This window comes from Triplophysa dalaica, chromosome 6, assembly GCF_015846415.1.
Source record: "Triplophysa dalaica isolate WHDGS20190420 chromosome 6, ASM1584641v1, whole genome shotgun sequence".
NCBI classification, from domain to species: Eukaryota; Metazoa; Chordata; class Actinopteri; order Cypriniformes; family Nemacheilidae; genus Triplophysa; species Triplophysa dalaica.
Window position 1 is genome coordinate 15,994,120 of NC_079547.1, and position 27,127 is coordinate 16,021,246.

The 27,127-nt window shown below is 36.9% G+C and overlaps 1 protein-coding gene across 2 annotated transcripts in view; it reads left to right on the forward strand.

The window, feature by feature from the left end:
* Window positions 1-7,013: 7,013 nt before the first annotated feature.
* brinp3a.1 (bone morphogenetic protein/retinoic acid inducible neural-specific 3a, tandem duplicate 1) overlaps window positions 7,014-27,127 on the forward strand; it is a 28,454-nt gene continuing 8,340 nt past the window's right edge. Inside the window, exons 1-5 of one of the 2 annotated variants that reach the window (XM_056749651.1) lie at window positions 7,014-7,493; window positions 8,072-8,346; window positions 17,210-17,397; window positions 17,814-17,998; window positions 27,009-27,114. In XM_056749651.1, the coding sequence (XP_056605629.1) occupies window positions 8,117-8,346; window positions 17,210-17,397; window positions 17,814-17,998; window positions 27,009-27,114 (709 nt within the window). In that variant the 5' untranslated portion in view covers window positions 7,014-7,493; window positions 8,072-8,116. The remainder of the gene's footprint in view (window positions 7,494-8,071; window positions 8,347-17,209; window positions 17,398-17,813; window positions 17,999-27,008; window positions 27,115-27,127) is intronic. The other variant, XM_056749652.1, reaches the window with a different exon arrangement.

Consider the following 27,127-nt stretch of genomic DNA (forward strand, 5'->3'; position numbering starts at 1 on the left):
TCTGTGTTTAAAATTCTGTCGCTGTCCACCTTAATGTCCATCGTATGTCCAAATTCACCATTTTTAAGAAAATGAAAAGACACAGAAAGTTTTAAATGATTAAGTACATTGTGTTGTCAAGCGAAAACCAGTGGCAAACATAAAGGTGACTTATAATAATGATTTATGGCAAAAAAGAAAAATCATGAAATATGGTGATACAAGGTTTCAGAAGGACAGCAGCGATGTGTTTGTTCTCTTGTCGGAGGTCAAGGTACAGTACACCGCTCAAAGACAATAAATGACAAATAATAGTGAGTAAATAATTAGGTTGATGTGATAAGTGGAAATTTTAGGAAAGCAAGTCAACAGTCTGACAAAAGCACACGATTTCTCACAGCTTCATTTTAAAGCCCAGAGACAACCAAAGGACAGTGTAGGTGCTAAAGAGAGTTTTATATAGAAGCTTTTAAATTGGCCCACAAAACAAGCAATTGCTTTTTCTGTAAGTAATGGTTTTGGATCACTTGACATAAACTCAACTGCCAACAAAAGCTTTAAAGCTTGGACTTTCTGACACTGGTGTAGCATCCTCAAAAAGCAATAGTTTAGGTTAAAGGTCCAATGTGTCATATTTTTGGAGGATCTATTGACAGAAATGCAATATAGCTAAATAACTTTGTCTTCAGAGGTGTATAAACCCTTGCATGATGAAGCCTCAAAAAACAAGATTTTTCCGTCTACTTACACCGCTGGCGCCCTGCATGCCGAATTTGCCATGTTGTTTTTACAGTAGCCCTAAACAGACAAACTGTTCAACAGAGCGCGTTACATAAATACGATATCCTTTGACCTTCGGCAAAGAAGAGAAATGATGACATCTTAAATCCTGTGTCAGCCACCGTTGTGCTTCGTAAGGGAGGGGTGGAGTAAGCCATTTATTGCAATTTGTGACCTCAGGGCAGGATGCCACTTAATTGTATATGCTGGACCTTTAAAAAGATAGTCCACCCAAAAGTGAAAATTCTATCATGAGTTACTCATCCTCAAGTTGTTCCAAACCTGTATAAAAGAAAGATATTTAATTTAATGTGGGATTTCTGACGCACCCTTGAATACCGTAGTATATAGTTGGATTTGTTATTATTATTACTTCTGTTTAACACACAAAAAATATTTTTAACAATTTAGGAAAACAATCTTGGTCACCTTTGACTACCATGTCTTGACTTCCCCAGACATCTCAGTTGCTAACATTCTTCTAAATACATTTCTTTGTGTTAAACAGAATAAATAACTTGATGCAAGTTTGGAACCGCTTGAGCGTGAGTAATTCATGACAGAATTTCCTTTTCTGGGTGGAGTATCCCTTTAACAATGGCATTGTAGACATATGCTGTTGTAATCAATTTCATCATTAATAAGCAAAATGGCCAAAATTAAGCGAGTAATATTTGGTTGAGGATTTGATCTTCACATGATTCTCCCTGTGAGGCAACCTGCACCGTGTAAAATAAAACTTGTTTTTTTTCACCTTTACAAACAGTCAAGAGAACACAGGGCTCGGCTGTAACTAACATAGACATTGATGTCTCCCGTTTTTAGATTAGTGGTTGACCAATACAGCGGTTTTGAGTAAATGAAACCATTTAATCCCGTTCACCCCAATCCTGAAAATGCGGTTACATCCTTGACAAAACACGACTCGTATACTGGAGTACTGAGGCAGACTGAGGGAAGCGAAAACACAAAGCGGTGATTTAAAGAAAATGCATTTTACATGAACCTGTCTTAAAGCATTTGACATTTCATCTAACCCTGCATGAAAGATAACAGCTTACTTGCTTAAGCATGAAATTTCAATCATACGTGTTGGTTTTAGGGAGCGTTTGGGTCTAAGAGGGACACAGAATCGCACAGACCTTGCCCTTCCCTCAGTGGTTTCTTTTTCTGGCCGAGCACAGCAGTCTACAGTGATGGCTGGGCAGACTAAGAACGCTCACTGTTTCCAAATCCCTTAAATATTTCACTCCTCTGACAGAGCTGAACACTGACTCCTCTGTTTGCCCTCTTTGTGCTCTGCTTTTGCACCTGTTCCAGCTCCTAAGTCTTGGTCTGTTCCTCTTTTCCTTCTCGCTGCTGTGCCTCCCTCCCAAAATCCTCGCCAGGCCAGCATTATGCTAATTTCCTCCACAACAGTTTAGGTGAAGGAAAACATATTGCGTTCTAGCCTAACAATGACTTTCTCCGTTTCACTTCCATGGTAATGTACCCAGCACCTAACAGCAACTTTCTCTTTTTATTGCTAGGAGAGTTGTTCCGGAAAAGCTACAATCATCTTTGCTTGCACACGCGTGTGTTCATGAGCAGACACATGCACAGGGGAAAACGATTCTTTCTCACTTGTGGCCACATTTGTTAAATTGTTGCAATAGATATTGATGCACTTCAGCACAAGAATGGGAAGAGGTCATGAACCATAAAAGCAATAAAGACAGTTATATCAGTCACAAGTCGTGCATGAAAGAAATCTTGTGTCTCTCTGGAAAAAAGTATAAGAGTTGTGTGTGAACGTGTGTGTGCAAGTGACATGTGAATAAGAGATGCGAAAGGCATTGAAGGGTGTCAATATCTTCTGGAATTGAATTAAAGTGTAATTAGGGAAATCATTACCTGACACTTCAGCAGTGGGATTTGGTTAATTTACTGCACCATCCTTCAGTGAATTAAGTGTGTCCTATAAGACGCTTTTCTTAGGTGATGGGCACATTAGAAAAGCTTAATTTATATAACGTCTTCATGTCCTTGATGTTGCCACAGACATTGTTTCAAGATGAACTGTTGTTCATCTATAGGAATAGCTACTATTGAAAATAAAAAAAATATCTCATAGCTTTGGTAGAAACAAAAAGTTAATATGCAAATAGAAACAACAGAAAGACCTTGGCCCTGTTTTGAAAAGTCATTTTAACACTTCCTTGTTGACTCTCCCTTGGCTGTTCCCCTTTGGCAAAGCAAATCCCTGCTGCTAACTGCTTTTCAATTACTCAGAGATCTCAAGTATTTGAGATAAACCCTTCGATTAAGTTTGAGTTATCTAGACATCTAGACCTCGAGAGTACATAAATACTGCCCTAAGAGCATGGTAAACATTTTGAATGGCTAAAAACCAACTTTTATCTTTACCAATAGTTTAGGGCTGTCCTGTTTTAAACTGATAATATCAGTTGGCATCCACTATATGCAGGCAAAGTATGTAATTCAATTAAATTAAAATTATTTTATTTTAAACAAAACACTATTGCTCATTTAAAGAGAGGGAGGAGCTATTGGACATGTACCCAGAGGTGTTGTTTCAGAATACAAATTACAGAATACTGATTGTTACAAGGAATTTCAGTGGATCTTTAAATGTTCAGTCTCCTGTGCAATATAGTATGTTTACAGATTGCAATACGCATAGTCTATAAAGAATTAAATTGTTTTTTTTCTTAGTTTGATAATTGTTTTTTGGCTGATGGTACAGGAACTAAGAGCCAAAGCTTTCAAAGTGCTGCCAGCCCTTTCTCTGACAGAGATTATTTTAAGACAGATGGTAAAGAAAGATAATGTTCAGATAGATCCTTATTAAACTTCCTTTAATAGCTAAGCCAGGTTTTTGGCAAGGTTTAATCTTTGAGGAGATCATGCCATTTTAATTTCAATCAATACCTAAGAGAAACATTTATTCAGCCTTCAAAAGAAAAGACAATAAACATTGCCTACTCTATATCTCATACATTATATTAATCATCTCATTAATATCTGTTTGCAGGAATTTTATAAACAAACAAAACAAAAGGTCATTACTTAGTGTCATACACATAATTATTTGCTGCTCTCAAAGCAACAGATTTGCAAGCCACACCCCAGGTGCCACCTTCAGCTTCACCGTCCTTAACCACAAAACCATTAAGTCACTGTTTCCAGGCCTGTGCCATATCTCATGCAGCCTTGTTCTAATGTATTCCTATTGCCTATCCATACAAACCTACGTTTCTTTCTGATGCTAATAATTGAGTTGTTATGTGAAAGTATTAAGGAAATAAAAAGGCAGCTCTTGAGTTATTTGGTATTTTCAGGCCGCTCTCCGTGCCATGCATCAGTCAACCACTACAATCCATTCTGCTGCGATATGCCATTTTCTATGAAAGACCTATACGATCTGTTCACTCGCAGACAAATGCCTCATAGTCCTTTTCAGTCCACCTCATTCAAGCAAAAAGTCACTCCATAAGTAAGGGGGGAAAATACTGTTTCCTCTGAACCATGACAGAAACTAATATCAAGATGGATCCATTTAAAGGCACAAACATCACACGAATAATGCATCTCCTTATTGGTTTTATCAAAAAAAGAAAGCCATTAGCAAATGACCCAAGGTCTGTAATGACAATACGCCCCCTTTAATTTCATTTTTTCCACTAGTGGTTGTTTTGTTAAATTAGAATGTCTCTTTTTCTTCTTTTGTAATAGGAATAGGCTTTTCCATTGAGCTATTTTTCTTAACATTTGTCAGATATTATCGTCTTACCCAAAAAATACAAATGGGGACAAAAATGCAAAAAAGAAGCTAAAACAGATAAAACTAGAACATATTTTCTTTGCTTGAAGAAAATAAACATGTTGAGCATTATAATAAAACAATATTACTGAAATGCGAAATTGATCGGAGGTCATGGCATGCTCGCACAGTCTATGAGGCAATATGATCGAATTTCCAGCTGTGCTGTGGTTTATTGTTTAGTAAAAAAAGTGTTTTATTAAAAAATCTGAGTGAATAAAGTGAAACTAGCTGGCCAATTTAATTAATCTAATTTAATGGTCTTTCATAATACACTGAGGTTGATTTTGTCATATAGCTTTAGTTCACATGAATTCTCTTCATATTTATTCCAGTATTTTACAAAAAAAAAATTATAATGTTAAACATTGTTAGAAATTAAAAAATAAAAATCTTAAAAGAAGTGTACCAATGCAACTCAAAGATATATAACCCACACCCACAAAAAAAAATGTAACTGAAAATATTACAAGAATAACTCAAATCTTTTGCTATTATTGTGTAAGATAACTGAGATTTTGTAATTAACAAAAATAGGAACCTGAATGACCTTTGTCCATTTTGGGGATACATTGGCATTTATACAAGCCCACTGTTTGTATCTGTTTGAGAATCTGATATTTGCGATCTAGCTGTTAAACAAACCCACTTACAAACTCACAATGTTGTAGACTGATTTATGGGTTTGCGCATTGACCACGTCCATCGAGAACGGAGGGTTAATGTTTTTTCAGACATCATCATTAGACATTTCCAGCTGTAGCAATGGTGCTTGTTATTGTGGAACAAAGCTCATATGTCAGAGTCATTAGAGAAGGAGAGCATGACACTGGCTTGGCCTCATCACTATTCGGGTGATTCATACAGCCAGTGGAGTATGACACTTCAAACTCACACTCAAGACTAAAGCCTTACCCATTGCTTATGACAATTTAATAGCCCTTGAAAGCTCTTGGTGCCATCATGCAAAATTGATGAAATAAACATCAGTTTTACCTGGTTTCGCAAACAACGAAGACACTCTTAGTTAATATGTAATGACCATCTAATTATGCAAGCAAGTGCAGAACTCTGTGCAGGAGTGCATTTCTCTTGCCCGCAATTACATCGTCCAAAGACTTCTCATGTTTTCACATCCTAACCTATTTACGGAAGTCACGTTGCGAGTGCTAGGAGGAATGAAAATGTGTGGAAAGAATGAATAAGAACACCGAATCAAACCAAAGGTGAAATAAATGCAAAATAATACTCTGCTGTCAAGACTCTGCCTACATAAAACATTATTTTATAAGCCTGAAAACTCCTCACCAAGACACATCATCGACACCAACAGGACTGTCTTTTAAGTGAATATTTACGTGTCGTAATGACTTTCTGTCTTTGCGTTGATAAATGTTCCTGCCTCTTGATCTCATGCAGTACCACAATCTATATGTTAACTCCCCCCCCAACAGCAGACTGCCTTTAATGCATGCTGCTTCAGCTTTGTCAAGCAGCTGTTTTCTGCACGATCCAGTAATCTGGTCCTGCATGGATGTCTCTTTACTATCCACAACATCTGAAAATGTCTTTGCGACAATGGTGCCGAGATTTCTACCACTCTCCCGCTGATAGACTCGATTTGATTTTGTCTTTGATTTCTTACCCTTTTCTTTCCTTCCGAGATTGCTCATTTCCTCACACGGTCGATTACAGAGAATCAATTGGAAGCCAATTCCTGCCTGTTTCTGATCATCCTCATGTTTAAAATAGATGTCAGCATCGCCAGCCCAATAAACATTTTCTGTGTTTACATACTGTATGTGTGTGCTAAATACAGAAATTACCTCCTTTGAACATATTGCATCTAATTGGCATTTATTGTGTGTATTATGTCCCATATTTGTAAATTTGTACACTGATCTAGCCGGCATTTTGTATATTATATAAAGGAGAATAAGAAGGTAAACATTTATGTTTTATTTTCTTTTTTAGCATGTGTTGACATGTTAATATATCCAATGTATAGTTCTTTATAAAAATCTTTAGTTTCCTTGTGTTTTTATCGATTTGTTTATTTGTATTATTTTATACTATTGTCCTATTTTATTTCCCCCAGTTCATTATTATCACATTAATTAAAGATTAAGGAGTGCTTTTTACTTAATTATTATATTGGAACCAACGATATAAGAATTTTAACGACTGTTGTGCAGAATTAATATAATTCTGCAGCTGTGTATCACAAAAGGGACAACTCGACTCCCACAAAAAACAACCACATAATGTTCAAACTCATTTTGACCCTGAAGTACAAAAGTACGTTCTCTCATCTCTGAAACCCCGCCCCTCGCTTTCCCGACCAGCCAATGGTTAGTGGAGGAGGCTTAACTCAGAAATAAATTGGACATTTTTATGGTGTATGGGAAGCATTGGATTTAAGCATCCGACACACGCGCAGTTGCACAGAGTGGACCTCTGGAGTCTACGTTTATTTAGTGTTTCTCGGACGCCGGTTGAAGTTAATATGTCGACAGCGGGGAAAATAGACTTTAATCGAGCCGATCGTTAAACGGTTATGGGATCTCTTCACCGTAACTTCCAATTCATAAGAGACCTACCTGCCCGAAGAGAAGAGAGTGAAGATCGACCGCTTCTCCTCGCTTTAGTTGTTTCTTCTGTGCACCCGGATTATACGGCGCGAGACGCTTGGAAATATACTCGATGCTGAAGGAGAAGAGTTGGATGCTGGGTTTCCAGGGCTGCTCTGGCTTTTGCGAAGGTGTTTAAAACAAGTTGAACTGAGTCAAACCCTTAAAGGTCACCCTCCCCGGTATCATCTTATGCTTTGCGTTTACGACCATTTGCCTTTTATCGTGAAACAATACAGACTGTGGACTTCAGGGGTTTAAACATCGGGCACCTGGACGAGGTAAACGCAGTTTTTCAAGTTACAATAAAAATGAACATTGGTTGCAACTGTAAAAGTGTGTTACCATGGTTTTGGCGGATCACAACATTTGTAATAACAGTTTTATTACAGAAATTATGTTCGAACATTCATGTTTTTACTATTAAAGAAACTATGGTCACTATTATACAACGGTTTATTTTTGCACGAGCGCATTCCTGCATGATTGTCTTTTTTTACTTGAGCAGGAGAACCGCGTGTAACTTAATTGTATTAACCAAAAAATATTTTTTAATTCTTGTTTGGGAAGCGAATTGGCTGGCAAAGTATACTCAATATGAAATATTATGTTAATACATACTGTACATCGGTTAAAAACTCACCTTTTGTCTTTTGTGTAACACTGTGCAATCACGTACTATTGACTCTGATTTATCATTTGGTTACCTGACAAAACCAAGTCTATTTATTAAAGCATTTTAAATAACTGTGGTCAGTTTTAATAGCTTACCAACTGTGTTTGCAGGTGTATTAGAGAAAACACATGACGTGCCAGGGATCATCTATAAACACTTTTGTTCACTTTTTTGCTCTTTCAGAAGGTGAGGAAAGTTTGGAGAGAATGTCGAGTCGCAGGGTGAAGCATGAACTGCCAGCGTGCTGATTTTAGACTGGCGTATCTCATGAGTCTATGGGTGTGTGTTGTACTAAGCCTTCACTGCTGGGTTCTAGCCCCTGTGGCAGCCTCCCATGATGCCGCTGGTCCGTTTGGGTGGCTCCTTTCAGATAAGGGGCCTTTTCATCAGTCACAGGAATTTGCCGAATTTGTGGAGCGTTATCAACAAGGCTTCACAACCAAATACAAGATTTACAGGTGAGTCACTTCATTAGTTCTGCATTTATTATCCGTTATGTGCAGAATGTGTCGCATGTTGTTGTGATGTGCTTGTTCAGTTGTCACGTAGACTTCACAAGAACATAACTATGACAAATCAACAAGGAGCTATTGGACGCATGGTCATTTATTTATTAGTGTGAGAATGGTTGCAAGATCAAAAGAATAAAGCATAATTGTCTGTTTCGGCGTAAATTGTTGTAGGTACTTCTATACAACATCCACAAAGTGTGCAAGTACAGCATAAAAGCAGAAAATTTAAAAAATTTAAATTGATAAAATGTTCTATTTGATATGGGTTATTGGAGAAATGGTAAGAAATGTTACTAATATGCAGAGAAAGCATGAAGTGTAAAGTAACTTTGTCTTTTCTAAGCGACCTAAAATAAAACTATAGTTAGCTTAAGGTAAGCTGTTGTGAAGAGAGTTGTGCTGAATATTAGAGTAGTATATAATATAAGTAGTAAACGGGCCAAAAGGGAAAGAGAGAAGACAGAGAAAAGTGTTGGCTGAACTGAGCCTGACTGACACTCTCATCTGGCAGGGCAGTCGGACTATGCTGCCAAGCACAGATGGAGATGGCAACATTGGGGTTAGTCAGACGCTCTCTCCTCAACATACGTGTGTATCCCTGAACGCTCCACTGGCTTTGTTTGTTCTAGAGATGGGGCATAAGAGTCATAAAAAAGTCCAGTTGTACTTTCTCAATGTCGGATCTCCCCCTGCTGGTGGTATCTGGCAGCTCGCTTTCGTGTGTGCTCGGGTTGATGTGTGTGTGTTAGTAAGTGGTTTTACTTTGCATGCTAGGCAGGAAGCCTCTCCCAACATCCCTAGTGCCTCAATGACTTTAAAGTGCCTTGTTCTCGCACTTGCCGTACAGAGAGGGACAGGTTTGCATCTGCGACAGATCCGGGTAAAGAGGAATCATTTTTGCTTCTTGGCCCCTTGACTCAATTAGCCCTGTATGAGACATTTAAGAAAAATAAAATGTGTCCGAACGTGGAAGACATTCAATGATCTGTTCTTACATTTTTGATAGACTTACTGTATAAGATCTTACTGTACCTGCCGCCCCACCTGCGGAAATTCGTAAGGGTGACAAATCCCGCCAAAATAACTCTTGCTGAGTTTCTTGCTGCAAACTTGGACAACATCAACATTTGCAATGCCAGCAGTTCGCTGTGTTTACGAAGCCAGAGCTGTCAGTGCTTGTAGTGAACAGATAGGTGTGCTGTAACATGCATCGCAGGGAAATTTGTGTCAGATATTACATTCTCATTCTACCCATTTACCTTCCTCCAAAGGTTGAATGGTGCCCAAGGGTACAGTAAAGACTTAGTGGTGTCTATTCTTCCTGTCACATGCTTGAAAGGGATCTCATAAAACATCAGACATATGCTGCCTGACAAGTGTGTGATGGGAGGGTTCTGCAAGGGAGGGCGGGCGGATGAGGCGGACGGAGGAAAAGGCTGCCAGAGAAGATACGTGCTCGCTTACAAGCGATGCCGCTCTTCCCGGAGATGCTAATAGCACAGCTTCACGAGCACAAGGTGACAACAATTGTCGACTTAGCCAGGCTGTGTGAGGCACAATGAGGATAAGCAGTAATTCTCCCACGCAAACACTGAAGTTTTCCTGTGCTTTGGAGTGTGTCGACTGTCGATGTGTAAACATGCGAGTCGACAGCATGTGTACTTTCGTACCTTCACTGGATTTAAAGGCATTAGGGAACTGTTAATGCATTTTATTCTAACAAGCTGCACTTTTATTGCACCGTAAAAATAGATGAGCTGTATTTGTCTAACGTGTAAATAGACAAAGCTATTTCCCATTTGTCTCGCTAATATTGTACATAAAAAATCTCTTGAATCGTGTCCAGACCAAGGCAGGACAGTTACAGTGGATTGAGCTATAAAGGTTTAACGGCTGCCTTTATGAGATGATATTGATGATGCTGGCAGAACGATATTATCGTTTGCTTAATTAGTAAGTCATAATTTCAGTGTACGAGTCTGTATGAGGTCAATTTAACTGTAAACAGTAAGTAGTCTTTTTTTATAAAGACAGAAAGAGCTAAGAGCCTATTGTTAAAAACGAAGCAAGTTATTATGTTCTTTAAAATGTATAAGTGTCTTAATGCCTGAAGCATTAAAGGTCAGCTATTAGCCTCATACCTCTTCCGTTTTGTAATGTAGAGAAAGTGTTTAGCATAATGGCAACAATGTCAGAAAATTTTCCATAAAAGCCTCAGTCCATTGAGTGTGAAATTAGTGACACTTATTTGCGCTATTTTAGTGGAATATTTAACTGAATGCATTCACGCGTGTACCGGGCACCGGATGGTACGATGACAGCTGGGTTCACTGTAAAATCTTTGAACTGCTTTTATCAAACAAATATCTCAGCACTGGCTCTGAAATCAAACCAGAGCAAAGACTGTGGCATCCACTGGTGTGGAATTTCAAATTTAACACATGAAGGACTTCCAGTATGGCTTATTTAAAGTTTTTTTTTTCGATTCATGGATGGAAAGGGTTGTATTGCAACACCTCTTCTTGACCGTTTTAGCTCAACAATTAAATATGTTAAGATTAATTTAAAGTCAAATCATTTTCTGCTCCTTATTTGACATCCATGGGTGGGGCTTTCTTAAAAATCATTTTAGCACTGAAATAGACAATTAATAAAGTAAGATATGTTTTTATTAGGTGATTTTAATTTTTATTTAGAATCAGTAACCTTTTGATGTGTTAATGCAATGCGTAATTATGTTTCTGGTGTGGTAAATACAAACTTATTATTGGAATAAATTGGAAATAATTTTTAATAATCATAATTTACTCACCCTCAAGTTGTCTCAAATCTTCATAAATTTCTTTGTTCTGATGAATAGAGAAAGATATTTGGAAGAATGCTTGTAACCAAACAGTTATTGGCCACCATTGACTACCAAAATAGTTTTTTTTTGTTCTGTTATACACAAAAAGAAGGTATTTTAAATAGAATAGCAAACTGTTCTCGGGAACTTTTGATTACAATGGTAGTCAATACATGGGAGAACGGTTAGGTTACAAGCATTCATCCAAATATCTATCGGAACAAAGACATTTACATTTAAAACAACTCAAGGGTGAGTTAATGAGGACACAATATTTGTTTTTGGGTGAACTGTTCCTTTAAAAACAAGAATTGTAACATGAATGGTTTTACACATTTGCTGTTTGTCACGCTATTTTTACTTTTTTGTATCAATATTCATTTGCATTCAACCTTCATTTTGCAGAAACATATACAAGTAAATTAATTCATTTATGTTACTGATTAAATTATTATTTAATTTTCAGCAAGATACTTTTTGCTATTTTGAGCATTGCCATTTGAGCAATGTCCGAATATGAGGGTGTGAATACCCAAGACTATAATTTTCCTCTTGCCATCTCAAAATTACAGTCATTCCACAACACAAACACAGCAACTGGCAACAAAGCTGGTGAATCACAGGTGAATTACAGTAATCTAACATTTATCATTGCACTTTCATTATCTGCATTTTGCTTTGATTGACACACCATAACTGTATGCCAATAAATAATGCTCACTTTATTTAATCGCTACAGAGCAAGAAATGTACATAACCGAGGATGGGTATCCCACATTACCCAATGCCCCAGATTACCCTAATTTACCCTATATAAGAGAGCGTAAACCGGGAGAGAGAAAGCGCGAGAGAGAGATATCAGGCTAGGGGCGTCAGGCCCCGGTTAATCGTCTCATTATTTATGTTTGAAGACATGCATGTCCCCAGAGGATGCTTGCACTTGCATTGGAAACATAATCAAGGACAAAACACCTACTGGCTGCTCGGTCATTGCTATGGTAGATTGTTTTCATGGATCAGTTTATCAGGGCGAGGGCTCGGCTCGGCTCTGAGAGATGAGCTGTTTGACTTTCCTTATGGGATTTGAATAATGGAAGCATACAGAAGTATCCGTGTTAAGTCGTATCTCACCACTGACAGGGGTGATGATGATATGGGCTCAGATGACTCAATATTTCAATATGAACAAAATACGCTTTGAATAAATAGGTAATGCCCTCTGTTGACCAATTAACTCTAATTTTAGGTCTGGAAAGTTTTTCAAAGTCCTAAAAGACTCCAGCCGTGAGTGCTAATGAGCATGTTTCTATCAGATTACCGTTAGCATGAAGATGTGTTTGATAAACACAACTAATGAGGTGTAGCCTGATCTCAATTTTCCCCAGGTTTGTTCTGAATTGAAAATCGAGTTAGGACCAAAATATAAACACAGCTGGTTTTTGATAGTATTACCTTGAGAAAAAGCCAGTTTAATGAGAAAGTAAATATTGAAAAACTGTTTTTTTAGTGTAATTTATTTCAAATAACATTTAGAAATTGATATGCAAGTCAGTGGTGAGTCAGTGTCCGACAAAAATACTTTGTTTAGTATTTGTTTTCTGCAACCATCCCCATTTTGGTGCATTCTTTTTAAGAACAGAATCATACACTCCTATGCAGTAATGGGCACGTTACTCTGAAAAAGTAATGAATTACTAGTTACTAATTACATATTCAATAGTGTAAGTAGATTACTGTACAAATTGCTCTCTTCAAAACATATTTCATTTCTTATTATTAATGACTTCTTTTATCCTATTTCACCCTTAAACAGTTAAGTGAATCAAGGATAGACATGAAACGGCTCTTTTAATTTATTCAAATAAATAATATGACCAAAGTATTACAAATGTGAGAATTATACATTAAAGGATTTTAAAGTCAGACTTTGTGTAATATATGTGCGTGCAATCGAGGAGTTGACATCAAAATTCTAAGTTTTTAGTTTAATTACATCAGAAGTAACTGTTATTAAATAACAGAAAAAATAAGAGTAATCCCTTACTTTACTTTTCAACAGAAAAGTAATTAAATTACAGTAACCAATTACTTAATGACTAGTTACACCCAACACTGCTATCATGTCTCTTCATCACATACCTGCTTTGTTTGCTGTTGTGGTTTTCATAACAAGTTATGCTTTGTTCCACTTATGAAATGTTACAAAATAGTGAAATTGCCTATTGGTAGTGTCTGCACATTAATATTATTTTTTAACAATATTTGATATTAATGATATTCTAATTGAATATCTTCAGAAGAATGCTCTTGAAAATATCTCACCAAATGCAATTTACAGTGCATTCAAGATATACATTTTGTGAGCATGTATGTTTCCTTGCTATCGAACCCACAAATGTGTACTTATGTGATGCACTACCAACTAAGCTGAAATAACTAGAAATAACAAAAAACTTTTCTAGACCGCACAACTGTTCTTGTTTGCACGGTGTGACACCAATTAGTTGATCAGAAACGGACACTTAAGAAACAAACGTTCAAATCGTTGTAGTTTGTAGTTTGTGTGTGCATTTAGTGCGGATGTTTTCTGAACCTGTCACAATAATGAAGGCTTTGCAAAGAGATTTTTTTTTAAGTATGGAAGAGTTTAATTATATATATATATATATATATATATATATATATATATATATATATATATATATATATATATTTTACATGACAGCAAACTTGAAGCCTGCATATCAGCAAAAAATATGCCATGAAAAGAGCACATCATAAGGAGAAGAAGAGCTAAACCGTTTCATATTTGAATGTAGTACTTAAAACATTGAATTGTTAAATCTAGATCATTAATTCTTCAAGAAGGGGTTATGTGTCATTAAGTTATAGAGACATAATGTTGTAAAACATAATTTTATAAAAGTCATACGTGGCCATTTCAAACACAATACTGTCTCATATATAGCGCAATAGGAGCCAGTCTTATTTGCTTGTTGAGTGACACTGTTGGTCTCCCTTTGGCTTCGAAGCGTTCCACTGGAGCATGTTCTCACTGTTGACTCCATGTAGCTATTGGTCTCTGTGGGGAAGCCTGGCAGGTAGTTCTTCAATATGTCTTCTCCTGCTGTGAGGCTCCAGCGTGGGCTCAGGGCTGGATTAGCCTCCAGCTCCATCTATAGCTGTCCGTCAAGAATTTTGTGCTCTGACACAATGTCGATCATATTTTCTCTCACCATCCATTCTTTCTCCTTCTCTCCTTCCCTTCATTTGTCTCTAGCTGTCTCACAGTTTTTCTGTTTCTCACTCATGCTGCCAATAATTGTCTTGTATTGTCAGCCTTATTAGTTCGAGTTAACAGGCTATAATCTCCTATAGATATTGGAGACAATATACAATCTAAGTTTGTTTTGAGAGAATAACTGTATGGGTAAATGGGTCAAAGCAGATAATGTATGCTAAATGATTCAAACATTGATGTGTTAGCTAGTGACCATGTAATGCACTTGCAAAGCACCTAATATATTGCTTGTATTACCCTAGTGAAAATAAATATACTAAACATTTATTTCATGCTAAGAATTCTGCAATTCATTTAAATATTTATGTACTTAATAAAAAGTATACTTTAATTGTGTTTTTGGTATACTAAATTGGTATACCTAAAGTCTTCTAAATTGAAACAACTAATTTTGTACTTGGTGCACTTTAATTGTCCATACCTAGTGCTGAGGTCCAGCTAATGATTTACTTAAATATATTTGAAGAGTTAAATTCCAAAATAAGATAACTCAGTTTTTAAATAATTAAAAAAATCATGTTTTTTATTGTGCATTCCAATTAATATTAATCAGACTGCAGTTGGATTGTTTTAATTGAAGACATTATAACTAAAAAATAAAGCTAACTAACAGAATAAAATACAAACATGATAACATAATAAAAAACATGATTTAGAATTTTTTTATGACTTTTTTATGAGTTTAGAATTCAGGAATCCCTGAATAAGATGTTGCTTTTACGACGGACCCCCTTTCAAAGAATACATATCCGTATGTGTTTTATGTGTAAGGAAACATTGAAACTTTGTTACATAAATAGTTAATGTAATATTATAAAGACAACATATTATTTCAAAACCTAAATAGCTTGCTACACTTGCTGGATACAGTATAACCCTGAAGAGACACTTTCAATTCAAACTTATTTGTGCTGTAGCAACGTTCTTTTCTTCAAGATTGACTCCTTGCAAATCTTCTTGAGGCCAGTTTGAAAACCCCTGGTCCAGTGTATGCTAGATGTTATGCATTGACAGTGAAATGCTGCAAATAATTTAATATTTTTGATGTTACAACCAATCACTGATAAATAGGAAATATAAAAAATGTGTGCTATTCACTTTAAAATAAAACATTTTAAGTGATGAATTTAAACTATTTAAAAACTCATTGAGATATACCAAGGAATATATGCTCATCTTCTAAGGAAAATATATTAAATCTGCTAAAGAATAAATGAACAATATATACTATTTTGTATCATTAAAAATAAATAGTAAAAAACCCTCTAAAACCTTAAGTCATTTATTTTAAATGCAGATTGAGTTCTACTAAAGAACAAAAGTCTTAGGAAAAAACAGAGGCAGGACCTCTGGGATGCTGTAGTTCAGAGAGTTATAACCATTGGATTTTGGTCATGAGTATTAGATACTTTTTGTGTTTATGTGTATATTTGTGTTTTGTATCTGAAACAGCGTACACATTCAGCTCAACATTATGAAGCACATACTACAAAATATGACTGTTTGTTGCCAAATGATTGTAGGACGTTTTCATTTTTACATTTCACAATTGCATCCAAAATCATAATAGTAAATGATATGAAGGTAATAAGGAAATATTAAGAACTTAAACTTAATAAGAAGTGAAATAAGAATCATGTGTTTTAGTGTACTGTATATGTAGAGAGGTATAAATGAGCACATTTCATTTAGAGCTAACATTTCAAAGTAGCAGATATTGTTTTTTATTAATAAACTTTTAAACACAAAGTTCTACAATCATTACATAAATTAGTAACTTGCATTCTCATGGTCCTGATTATAATCCATAAACATTTGATTTCTTTTCATTACTACTAATGATGTTCATAGTGTTAAAAATGTTATTGTATTGTACCGAGCAGCTTTTGCTGTAAATGGGATTCACTAAACGGATAGTGGCAGCTTGATTTTCTCAGTCTAAATTCAAGCTGTGCTCATCGAACAGACTCCTTTTACATTGTATCCATGAAAGAAGCCGACCATTGTTCCTGATTACTCCCAGTCAGGCGTACTTCAATGCAGAAGTCATTCAAAATAACCCCAGATTGCACCATTATGCAGCGGACAACAGTTTTTACAGCAGGCCAGGGCTTAGGTTGAAACGTAGTGGAAAAATAAAGTGGATGCACAAAATGATTTGAATTGCAGGCAGGGGGGTCATGCATTCATTTCGTTTTCTCCTTAGCGGGTCTTAGCGAAATGTGCGTCGTCCTCGTGCACTCAAGCTGCGTGAAGGTTTTTCAGACCTCTTTTTAAGTTGTGCTTTTGTCCTTATAAGTAGAAGTTCATAGAGGGTGTAACTTAAAGGAACAGTTCATCAAAATATGAATTCTGTCATTTACTAATGCTTCTTTCATGCTTCTGATTAAGTTCAGGTAACTATTATGAGTTACATCATATTTATGTCAAATAAAATATATATATATACTTGTTTTGTAAAAAAATAATAAATCATGTTTTACAACATAGATTCTTCTTGTTTGTGCAACTACTGCCAAAGCAATTCACACCGGACCAGACAATGAACAAATTCTTTCAGCGGATGAAAAAAATGATTCTCACCCTCCTGTTCCCATTGTGGCTGAAATGAAGGACGTTTCCAAATAGGGTTTGTGTGTGTTTATTTGTGTTTGACCTTGCAGAGAGTTTGGGCGCTGGAAGGTGAACAGCCTGGCTCTGGAGAGAGAGGACAATGGCGTGGCTCTACCCCTCGATCCAGAGTTCATGCAGACCATCAGGCAGCTGGGCCGCAGACCCACCCTTGGTGCCATTACCGAGAACATCATCAGAAAATATGGCACACACTTTCTGCTTACAGCTACACTTGGAGGTACTTGAGTAGAGGTTCCTGATCATTTAAACAGAATGTAATTTCCATAATAGATGCTAGGAGAGAGAAAGACTTGCGAATCTTTGCTGCATCTTGGTGTCTTAAAATGGCGGTTCTTCTCTGACGATTCATGATTTAAGAGAAATGTGCTAAAACATGCATTGAATATTAACAGGCTTTGAGTTTAAAGTATTAAATGGTTTATTAGATTATATCATGTGAAAATGTATTCTAAAATAATGTATATGAATAATAATATAATCTACTGCATTATATAATGGTAAGCAGATAAATACTGTAGGTCAAGTATATTTATAAAGTTAGGTCATATACTGTAAGTCATATAATCAAACAAATAGAGCTCTCGTTTTTCTCATCTTAACTCACCTTGTTATGATGCCTTGCCCCCATTGCAGGTGAGGAGGCTTTGACTATATTTGTGGACAAGAGGAGGCTGAGCCGCACGGCAGACCTGACTGACTCAAATGGCACAGCTGTCACTCTGGAGACCCTTCACCAGCTGGCTGCCTCCTACTTCATAGACAGAGAGAGCACTCTGAGAAAACTACACCACCTCCAGATTGCCTCCACTGCCATCAAGGTAACCCTGTGGCCTAGATGCGCATAGACCTTGGGACCTGACCCTGCGTTTGAGTGCTTATTTTTGGAAAGGAGCTTGGCTGTTTCCATTGTCTTGCATCTTTGGGAGATACAGAGAAGCTGGGTTAAATGTGAGACAGCCACTGCCTTTTAGCCTTCAGAATGGATTGTGTATGTTAGGTTGAATGAATGGAGTTTACTTTGATTTGAGGCTTTTTGTCACATTTTAGACTTTTAGAAAACAGATTTAAATAAAATGGTGTTAAAAAATTAAGAGACCACTACAGTTATGCCTTTTATAATTTATGCGTGTCATGAGTCAGGTCCAGTCCAGTGTTTGTTGTATTTCAACTAGTGGTGGGCCGTTAACGGCGTTAACGCCGTTAACGCAGTGAGACTTTTATCGTGCGTTAAAAAAAATGTCGCCGTTAATCTATTCTCAAAGTTGGGTTGGCAGCTGGGTCTATACTACGCAAGCTATGATGACTTTCACCTTGATATTTTAGCGCGGATGTATACCAGCTTAACTGCACTGTACGCGGCGAGAACGAGATTTTTCAACTCGCGTGATTCGCGTCATTCGCGGAAGCAGAAGCCACCTCATCATCTCATAACCAGGGCTTCATTCGCGCGATTCGCGCAGCAAGTAGGTCTATTGGCTCTTTGCATTAACATATAAATCACTCGCGCTTGACACGCCATTCGCGTTTGGTCTGAACACAACATAACGTTACTGTGAAATTACCGCATCAAACGTGACGTGCTAACATGGATGCAGCTATGAAGCCGCCGGGTTTGCTTCAGGGAATATTAATTTTTAAGAAGCTTCCCAATAGAAACATCGACAAGACTAAGGTTGTTTGCACCTTGTGCAATGCGGAATTGGTTTAAAAAAAACACTTTCTCTCAACAGGTAGTGGTCTAGCTTTAGTTGAAACCAGTAACTTTGTATTGAGATCTAATGTATTATGGCTCCTGTATAACATATCGCTTGTTGCTCCCTCACTCTTTGTAAGCCGCTTTGGATAAAAGCGTCTGCTAAATGACTAAATGTAAATGTACTGTAGGAGCTCTTCCAGTCTCAAGTACCACCTAAACGCAAAGTATCCCTTAGCTAATGCGGAAGTAAACACAAGTTTATCTTATTCAACATAATTTAATTTTCATCACCAATTATCATAGTAGAACAATTTTCTCAAGCAGTTTGTGATGCATTTTGGAAACAGGAGATGAGCCCCTGGTCTAATGCGCCACCTGGCTTGAGAAACCCGTTCTCAAAGACTTACTTTTAGTCATTATTTGGGTAGCACACATATTCTGAATGCCTTCGGCAGAATTCAAATGAGCCATTTTAATCTAGATTAATCTAGATTAAAAAAATTAATCTATGCCCACCACTAATTTCAACAGAATCAAACTTTAGAAATAACGTAAAGTCACCCAACAGCAATGTGGAAGACAGATGTTGTTTTCACACCAAATGTGAAGCATCTTGCTCTTCGCTCTTTATTACATAGGTTGTTATTTTCGTGTGAGTGATGTGAAAAACTGTGCACGACGGGAGTGTCTTAATGCGTTCGGACGTGTCAAACACTAGGTGAGCTCTTGACGCAAATTTCTCACTTGAGTTGAATTTTTCAACTTGTGTGGAGAACGCGATTGCGATGGAAACGCGCGTCAATTACGCCCTTCGCACAAATTCCGTTTCGCATCAACCGTGCCACCCTGTGTAAGTCTGCACGTATTTGCGTCATTGCATTTACTTTGTTTGTAATTTACTAGCAAATTAAACTCTAAATTTCCATTTGGTGTGAATGCAGCATTGAGAATGCAAAAACGCATGAAAGTTAAATATTCAATTTAGAACTGATCCTAAAATACACATAAAAACAATAGTATTGTGTTGTTTAAACACAAATTTGAACTTGTGAGTATTCAAGATTCAAACATTACTTCTTTTTTTGTTATTTTGACCAGTGTGTCCCGTTTCACTTTTCTGCAAATAAATGCAAATAAAAAACAACAATTTAATTTGGAAGAAATTAGTTCACTAATTCACAGAACGAAACAAAATGATAAACACGTACCTCTAAATAGTATATTCAGAAAAACGACACATTATTTGTATTTATTTTTGTACAGCTGTACAGTTGTTTTGTGATTAAAGTGCACTTTTTAGACACATATTCAGCTTTAACCAAATGCCGTATGACACATCATAAATCATAATCCACAGCAAGTTGCCTGTAGCAATTTATGTCTGTCAGGTTAGTGACTGCGCTCGAAACAGTAACCCAAATACTCTGCGTTAAATGAGTTAACTGGCCTCTGCACGAGACACAAATGGAGATTCGCAGGAGGGTGTTCTGCAGGTAGCAATGTTTACTTGTCACTTAAACAGTACTGGCAAATACCCCTGATTGTAAATAGGCCTGCATGTGCTTAAAAAAAAATTGTTATTTAATTATCAAGTGCAACACAACACAAGGCTATTTTAATGGATGTAATGCCTAGTTACGTTTGGACTTGTGGGTGGTTGGTGAACAAGATGGATGTATTTGCAAGTATCTTCTAATTGACCCAAAGTGTCTTTGTAGGGTTTTTAATGTTTTTTTTGATTGAAAAATAAATGTTCAAATCTTAGTCAACGTAATTGCAGTTGATTTGTAGGTACAAAGAGCAAGACGCATCATATCCTGACAGCAAGTATCTTGTCTTGTGAGCCATCTCGATGGAAACGAGTTGGCGGAGGTCCTTAAGGTGCCTTTATTTGCCCGTGTTTCTGGTGATTGATGTGAAATATTCTCAACATCAGCAGTCTGTAATTCAGCCCATGGATTTTTACCTCTCGCGGATGAAGACAGATGCGCATACAAAGGATCTATGCACTGAATTGGTCTGTATTAAACATGCAACATCGGCTCAAAGAGAGCGGTCTGCCCAAATGGAAGAGCTGTTCACTTGGGGGAGGGTTTTGAAGAGAATATATCAAATAAATAAGTCTGAGGTACTGGTAGAATTATGCCTCCGTGAGATGAATGATCTTTTCCATTTCAATAATTTCTTTGAGAGCCCGGCCCATTTGTCAGCCATTTTGAATATAAGTGAGGTGTCAGGCCCTAATGAATAAGAGACTTATGAGGAGGATTTTCTACACCGCCAATAATAAATGGATCTTTAACCTCCACGGTGAGGCGAGATGGTGGACAGGAAATGCACAAAGTGCCAGTTAACATCAATCACAGAATTTAAATTTGATTTACAGGAGAGAGGAGTGCGAGCTGAGGTTTATAACAATCAGGGCATGTTTCGAATTGTCTGGACAGTTGAAGCGGTCGGATGCATTTTAATGCCTGACTGCATGATGTAACGATACGTTGCCTTCAACAATCACAAAAGATTTCTCAAGGTGAAGCCGATATGGTAAGTGGCCAGAATTTATAAATCTTAAGCAGTTTGCATGAACACTAGACAATGGTTCAAGGACTCATTAAAAGAGTTTGGACGAAAATGTTTGGACACCCCTTTCTAATAAACATGTTAATCTATTTCAGTAATTCCAATTAAACCAATTTACCACCTAAAAAAATTCTGTCATTATTCACCCCATTGTCATTTCAAACCTGTGTGACTTTCTTACTTCTGCACAAAAGAAAATATTTCGAAGAACATTGGTAACCGAACCAGCCGTACCCATTTACTTTTATTGTTTTTTTGTCCCTACATTAGAAGTGAATTATGAAGAGCCATTGTTATGTTACCAACATTCTTCAAAAAATCTTCTTTAGTGTTCTATGGAACAAAGAAAATCATACAGGTTTGAAACGACAAGAAGGTTAGTAAACAATGACAGAATTATCATTATTATTCAAATGTTTTATTTGCCTCATTATATTCAAATATGCCTTCTTCTCTTTAATGGAATAAACCGCATTCTTTGAATGTTATAGCTGACTCTGTGTCAGAAACACATGAACTGTGGAAAACTTTATAAAAGATTATGAGATGAGAAAGAGTCGGGCAATTTGCCATGGGTAGCGCTTTGACGTTTGCCTGGGTCATCAGTCAAGCATCCAGAGCACAGGCTGGGAGGCATGAAAACTCTGCCAGCACCTCCACACCTCCCCCGGCCTCTTCCTCTTAACTGCCATAAACCAGAGCGAGAACTTCCGAATCTGGTGCGGGAGAAAAGAACGCCTTGAATTTAAAAAAGAACTCACAGCTAATGCGCACAGATGAAGCACTTTTCAAAAGAACATACCCTTTGTGTTTCATTCTAAGATTTCACAAGCCGAAGCCGAGAGCATTAACCAGCACTAGGATTCCCTGCTGCTTTCAATAAAGTCCCATTTTCTGTAGAGAGGATGATAATTCCATTCTAATGCACACTTTCCTCAAATGATAAGCTTTCCCTTATAGCACACACGCGAGCTGACGCAGGGGGCTGCGTTAAGCCACCGTAAAGGGAATTTTGTAAAAACTGCTTAAAATCTCAAAAAAAAATTCAGCGTGATGTAAAAACTGCCTCTATGAAAATAGAAAAATACATATTGTCTAATACCAATTGATGAAATACAGGTTTCATTCTACTTGGTTCTTGTAAAAAGCAATTTTATACTAAGTGCCAATCCTGGAAACATTAATGACAATTCTCCTGTATTAAACAAGCACGGATAGGAATCTTTTAATCCATTATTATTTAAATGCGTAGCAACACAGGCCCGCTCTGTGACATTTTCCAAAGCTTTTGTTGGATTAATTACAGGTGCAATTTACAAAACTGTGTTTTTTCTCATTTACTGTGTTGAGATATTCAATGGATGGCTGATAATTGTGTATTTAGCATTTTAAAAGGAAGGCTTAAGTGTTCTTTTTGAACAAGTCTTTGGAATATTTGATTGTGGCATCTTAAGGGGTCATATGGCGTGAATTCATGTTTTTCTGTGTCTTTGGTGTGTTAGAAGTTGCCCATGCATGTATTAGACACGTAAAATTGCAAAAAAATTAAAGTGTCGGAACAAAAGATTCTATCTAAAAGCGTATGCTCAACCAGACCTGCCTGAAACGCCTCTTGTAACCACACCCCCCACAACTATCTGAATTAGCATTCTGAAGATAAACTGAGGTCTAGGGTTGATGGATGTCTTGGGGGTGAGTTATTTGCGACATCATTTTTCTGCGGAGAAAGGCACAGTTAACCCAAAAATATTCTGTCATAAATGACTCGCCCTCTAGTTGTAAACCTATAAATGTTTTTTTTCGGTTGAACACAAAGAAAGATATTTGGAAGAATGTTACCAACCGACAGTTTAGAGGCACCATTGAATGCCATTGTTGGAAAAATTGAATTTGTTAATGTGCCCCAGAACTGTTTGCCTTCATAAAATCCTCAAAATGTCTTATTTTGTGTTCAACAGAACAAAAAACTACACAAAAGCGTTTCCTTCTATGGTTGTCAATGGTGCCTCAGAACCACTAGCGTTGCGAGTGAGTGGCTATGGGGGCCACTTATGTTTGCTTTTTGAAGATTGAAAACTTCTGAATGTATATGTTTTAAATATGAAGTTAAATATGATGCACAATAAAATAATAAAGTGTTGCAATGAAATTAGGATTTCATATTCATTTTTCATATTTTTATCTGCCAGTAAAAATTGTCAAATGTTGAGGGTATTTTATTACTGGTGACATATACAGTATGATAATCAGGACATAGACACTGTTATATGTTATATGCTCAAGCTAATAAGCTGGCAAGAGAATTTTGTGTTCAGATCATTTTAAGTCTCTTTGCAGTGTTTTACACTGCTATTGTGTACCATGTTTAAAAGGATGAGTCTATACTGATTCAGGTCATCTCTGATGAGGATGGAGGTGGAGCAGTGTAAGTGATGTTCTTATAAAATAGCCTGTAAAGTTATTATATAAGTGCTATATAGTTATTAGGCATATAGTTTGTGTGAAACCAGTCACCAATATGATATATCTGAATGTATACTATATTGGTATACCATTTACATATCTTTTTTTATCATAAGTAGTAAACGGGGTTGGGGGTGAATCAGTTATGCTCTCCTTATGTTCCTTTAGCTTCCTGCCGTAGCAACTCAAAAGTCACAGGTTCTTTCCTAGTAAACATACACACTTATAAAAACTATTTACTGTGTAGACTAAATGCAATGCAGGTCGCTTTTGATAAATACGGCTGGCAACGCATAAATGTAAATGTCCTCAGGGGGCTAAGCCCTAGTCCTTTAACCATGGCCACGCCCCTGCTCAGAACTGTCTTTCTTTGTGATCAACCAAACAAAAAAATATATACAGGTTTGTAACAAAAAGGGTTTGTAATTCATGACAGAATCTTCATTTTTGTTGAACTATATCATTAAGGAAAGTCTGCATCTAACTTTGCAATAAAACAACACATTTGCAACCAACAATTAAACCTTAACAAATAATGTGTTTCTTAAGCTGAAATTGCTCTAAAAACACCTTTTCTAGATTACTAAATCGACTGTTGAAAGCTTTGCAAGTTTTTTCACGATGATTGAATGTTATGAATGCCAGAATACCCATATTAGCACTTTGCCAATGCATATTGTAGGAATAGCCGTGCTGCATCTTGACATTATCTATAATTTTGTTTATAGAAAACATCTATATTTTTTTATGTCTTGATCACCATTTTGGGGTTCATTTTACATTCAGTTAACTGTACATGCGTTCATTTGATATTATCCGTGCAATGATTGTAGTAGATGTAATATGGGAATAAGAGATTTAAAAATGGCATAACTATGTACAGAATGACACATCAGGGAGTCTAAGCGTCTGATGATCCTTAATAAAGATAGAGGGGTCTTATGAACTCCAATGTGATTGAGGCTGAAAGTTACATGCCACAAATGACTCATTTCCCTTAATGCATCTCATATACTCAGTCACATTGGAAGCGACCCTAATACCAGTTCCTGGTCTCCTTAATGCCTGCTGTTCAACGTTCTGATGCAGTCAGCAAAAACAAAACATGCAGAATATTAAAAAAAACACAGTTTAAGTTCACATGCCGATAGCTCCCTACAGCATCTGTAATGATCGCCGCATAGTGCATACTCAGGTAAATTCAGACTTTACACCAGCTATAGCAATTCCATTTTTCTCTCTTTCGCAAAAAAATATGCTCAGGTTCCACACATGCTTTGCTCCATCCGGCCCTTGTTGCAAACCGGCTCATTGCTATGCATGGAAAACGCCGTCTTTACACTTGCATTCGGTCAATTTTCCCTGTACGTCGGACATCTGTCTTTGTTAGAAATTAATCTGCTGATCCCTGTAGAGGCTCCTTGGATTTTAATTAATTGCGTAGACGCATCAATAAGAGAAATGGAAATGCCAGCGGTGGGTTTGCTGAACCCGTAGTTTTCCTCCCGATCCTCTCGCTCGCCTGAAAGTTATTTCAACACATTGAGTGGAAATTAAATAAAGCAGCTCTCGATAATGGGTATTTGCGGGTTGTGTAACACATTAGAAATGCTTCCCTGGCTTTTCCAGGTCCTCAGTCTTTTTCTAGGGTTCAGATCCATGTCAAAAACTGCACTCTGCTAGGAAGATTTTCGTCTAATTTTATCCACGTCACAGATTATCCAGTGACCCTCCAAGTAGTTCTAGCAAAGAGGAGAAGTTTGTCTTGCTTCCCTTGGCTAAAAATCTTGATTCTCCATTCATCTACAAATGTGACATGGATACTTTTATTCTCTCGCTGGGGATATATTAAAGAAGACAATGTAGAACAGAAAACAATTTGTAAGTGACAGGTCGGGAGATATATTTGCCCACAGGCAGTGTGTGTATGGTCCCATGTGTCAGAAGAGCCTTGATATACAGTGACTTCAAATCAAGCTTTTGTCAGGAATGATTGAGCTGCGACTGTGCAGCTCTTGGATGGGAACAAAGATCAAGAGGTTTTGTCTGCGAGGTTTTATCTGTGATTATTTCTTACATTCACTTTTGAAACATGTTGGATTCATTTATCTTGTATCTTATGTTCAGTAACTTGTAAATTTATATATTTTGCGAACACTTCAGTAAATACCTTTTTGATATTCTGTAGTAGCTTTTGTCTTTGTTGGTTTTATCCTTGTTGATGTTAAATTGATAGTGAATTCAAGTTGCATTCAGACATTTACTTCTACAACGGCTCCATTAACCTTCACCGTGGCTACCGTTACATTTAGTACTTACAGTGAAAGCGCATTACTTTCAATTTGAAATATTGCCTTTCACTGCATTACAACAATTGAACACTCACTAGAGAGTTTGTTACAAATGATAGCTATCTCAATAACAGTAATGCTCCTGCATAACAGTAAAACCAAAACATTAGTCTGGACCAACAATCCCACAGGGGGGAAAAAATCACAAATACATTTTCTTTCAATTTGGATTATTTATTTTAGACGACAATGAAATTATGCAAAGCAATTAGAGGAAGTCTTTGGTTTTCCAAACTTTACTTCTGAGAAAAAGACCACAGATAAACTTAATGTAGTTTAACAAGACAATGATGACTCAACAATAAGCTATTTGACATTACTGACCAGGTTCTTAAGAAACCAAATCATAGGTTTACAAAAAAGCATGTTGTCCATGTCTGTCTTAATGTGTTTATTTAGTTTATGGATTATTTTATAAAAGGCAAAGTAGTGAAACATCAAAAACTAAAATGATACCCAGAACTCAATGTCTTCTGAGCTGTGAATGACAAATAAGATCCTCTGAGATTTTTAAACGATGGTGTACATTATTATTTTGTTTTTATAATATCATATATTTCAATGTCAGTCCTGTGTAGACTTGTTTAAACTGCATGTCTGTCTGTTTTTGGGCTTGTAGCAGCTTTGATTTCACTGGGCAGTCATCTGCCTGTTCTGCATATTTAATAGCCTCAGTGTCATCTCAGCCTTTGTTTTGCATGAAGTATTGTCATGTGCCTTCTCTTGTCTTCCCTTAAGGTGACCGAAACAAGAACAGGCCCTCTTGGATGCAGTAACTATGACAACCTCGATTCCGTCAGTTCAGTTTTGGTTCAGAGTCCTGAAAACAAGATTCATCTACAAGGTAGCATATTCAT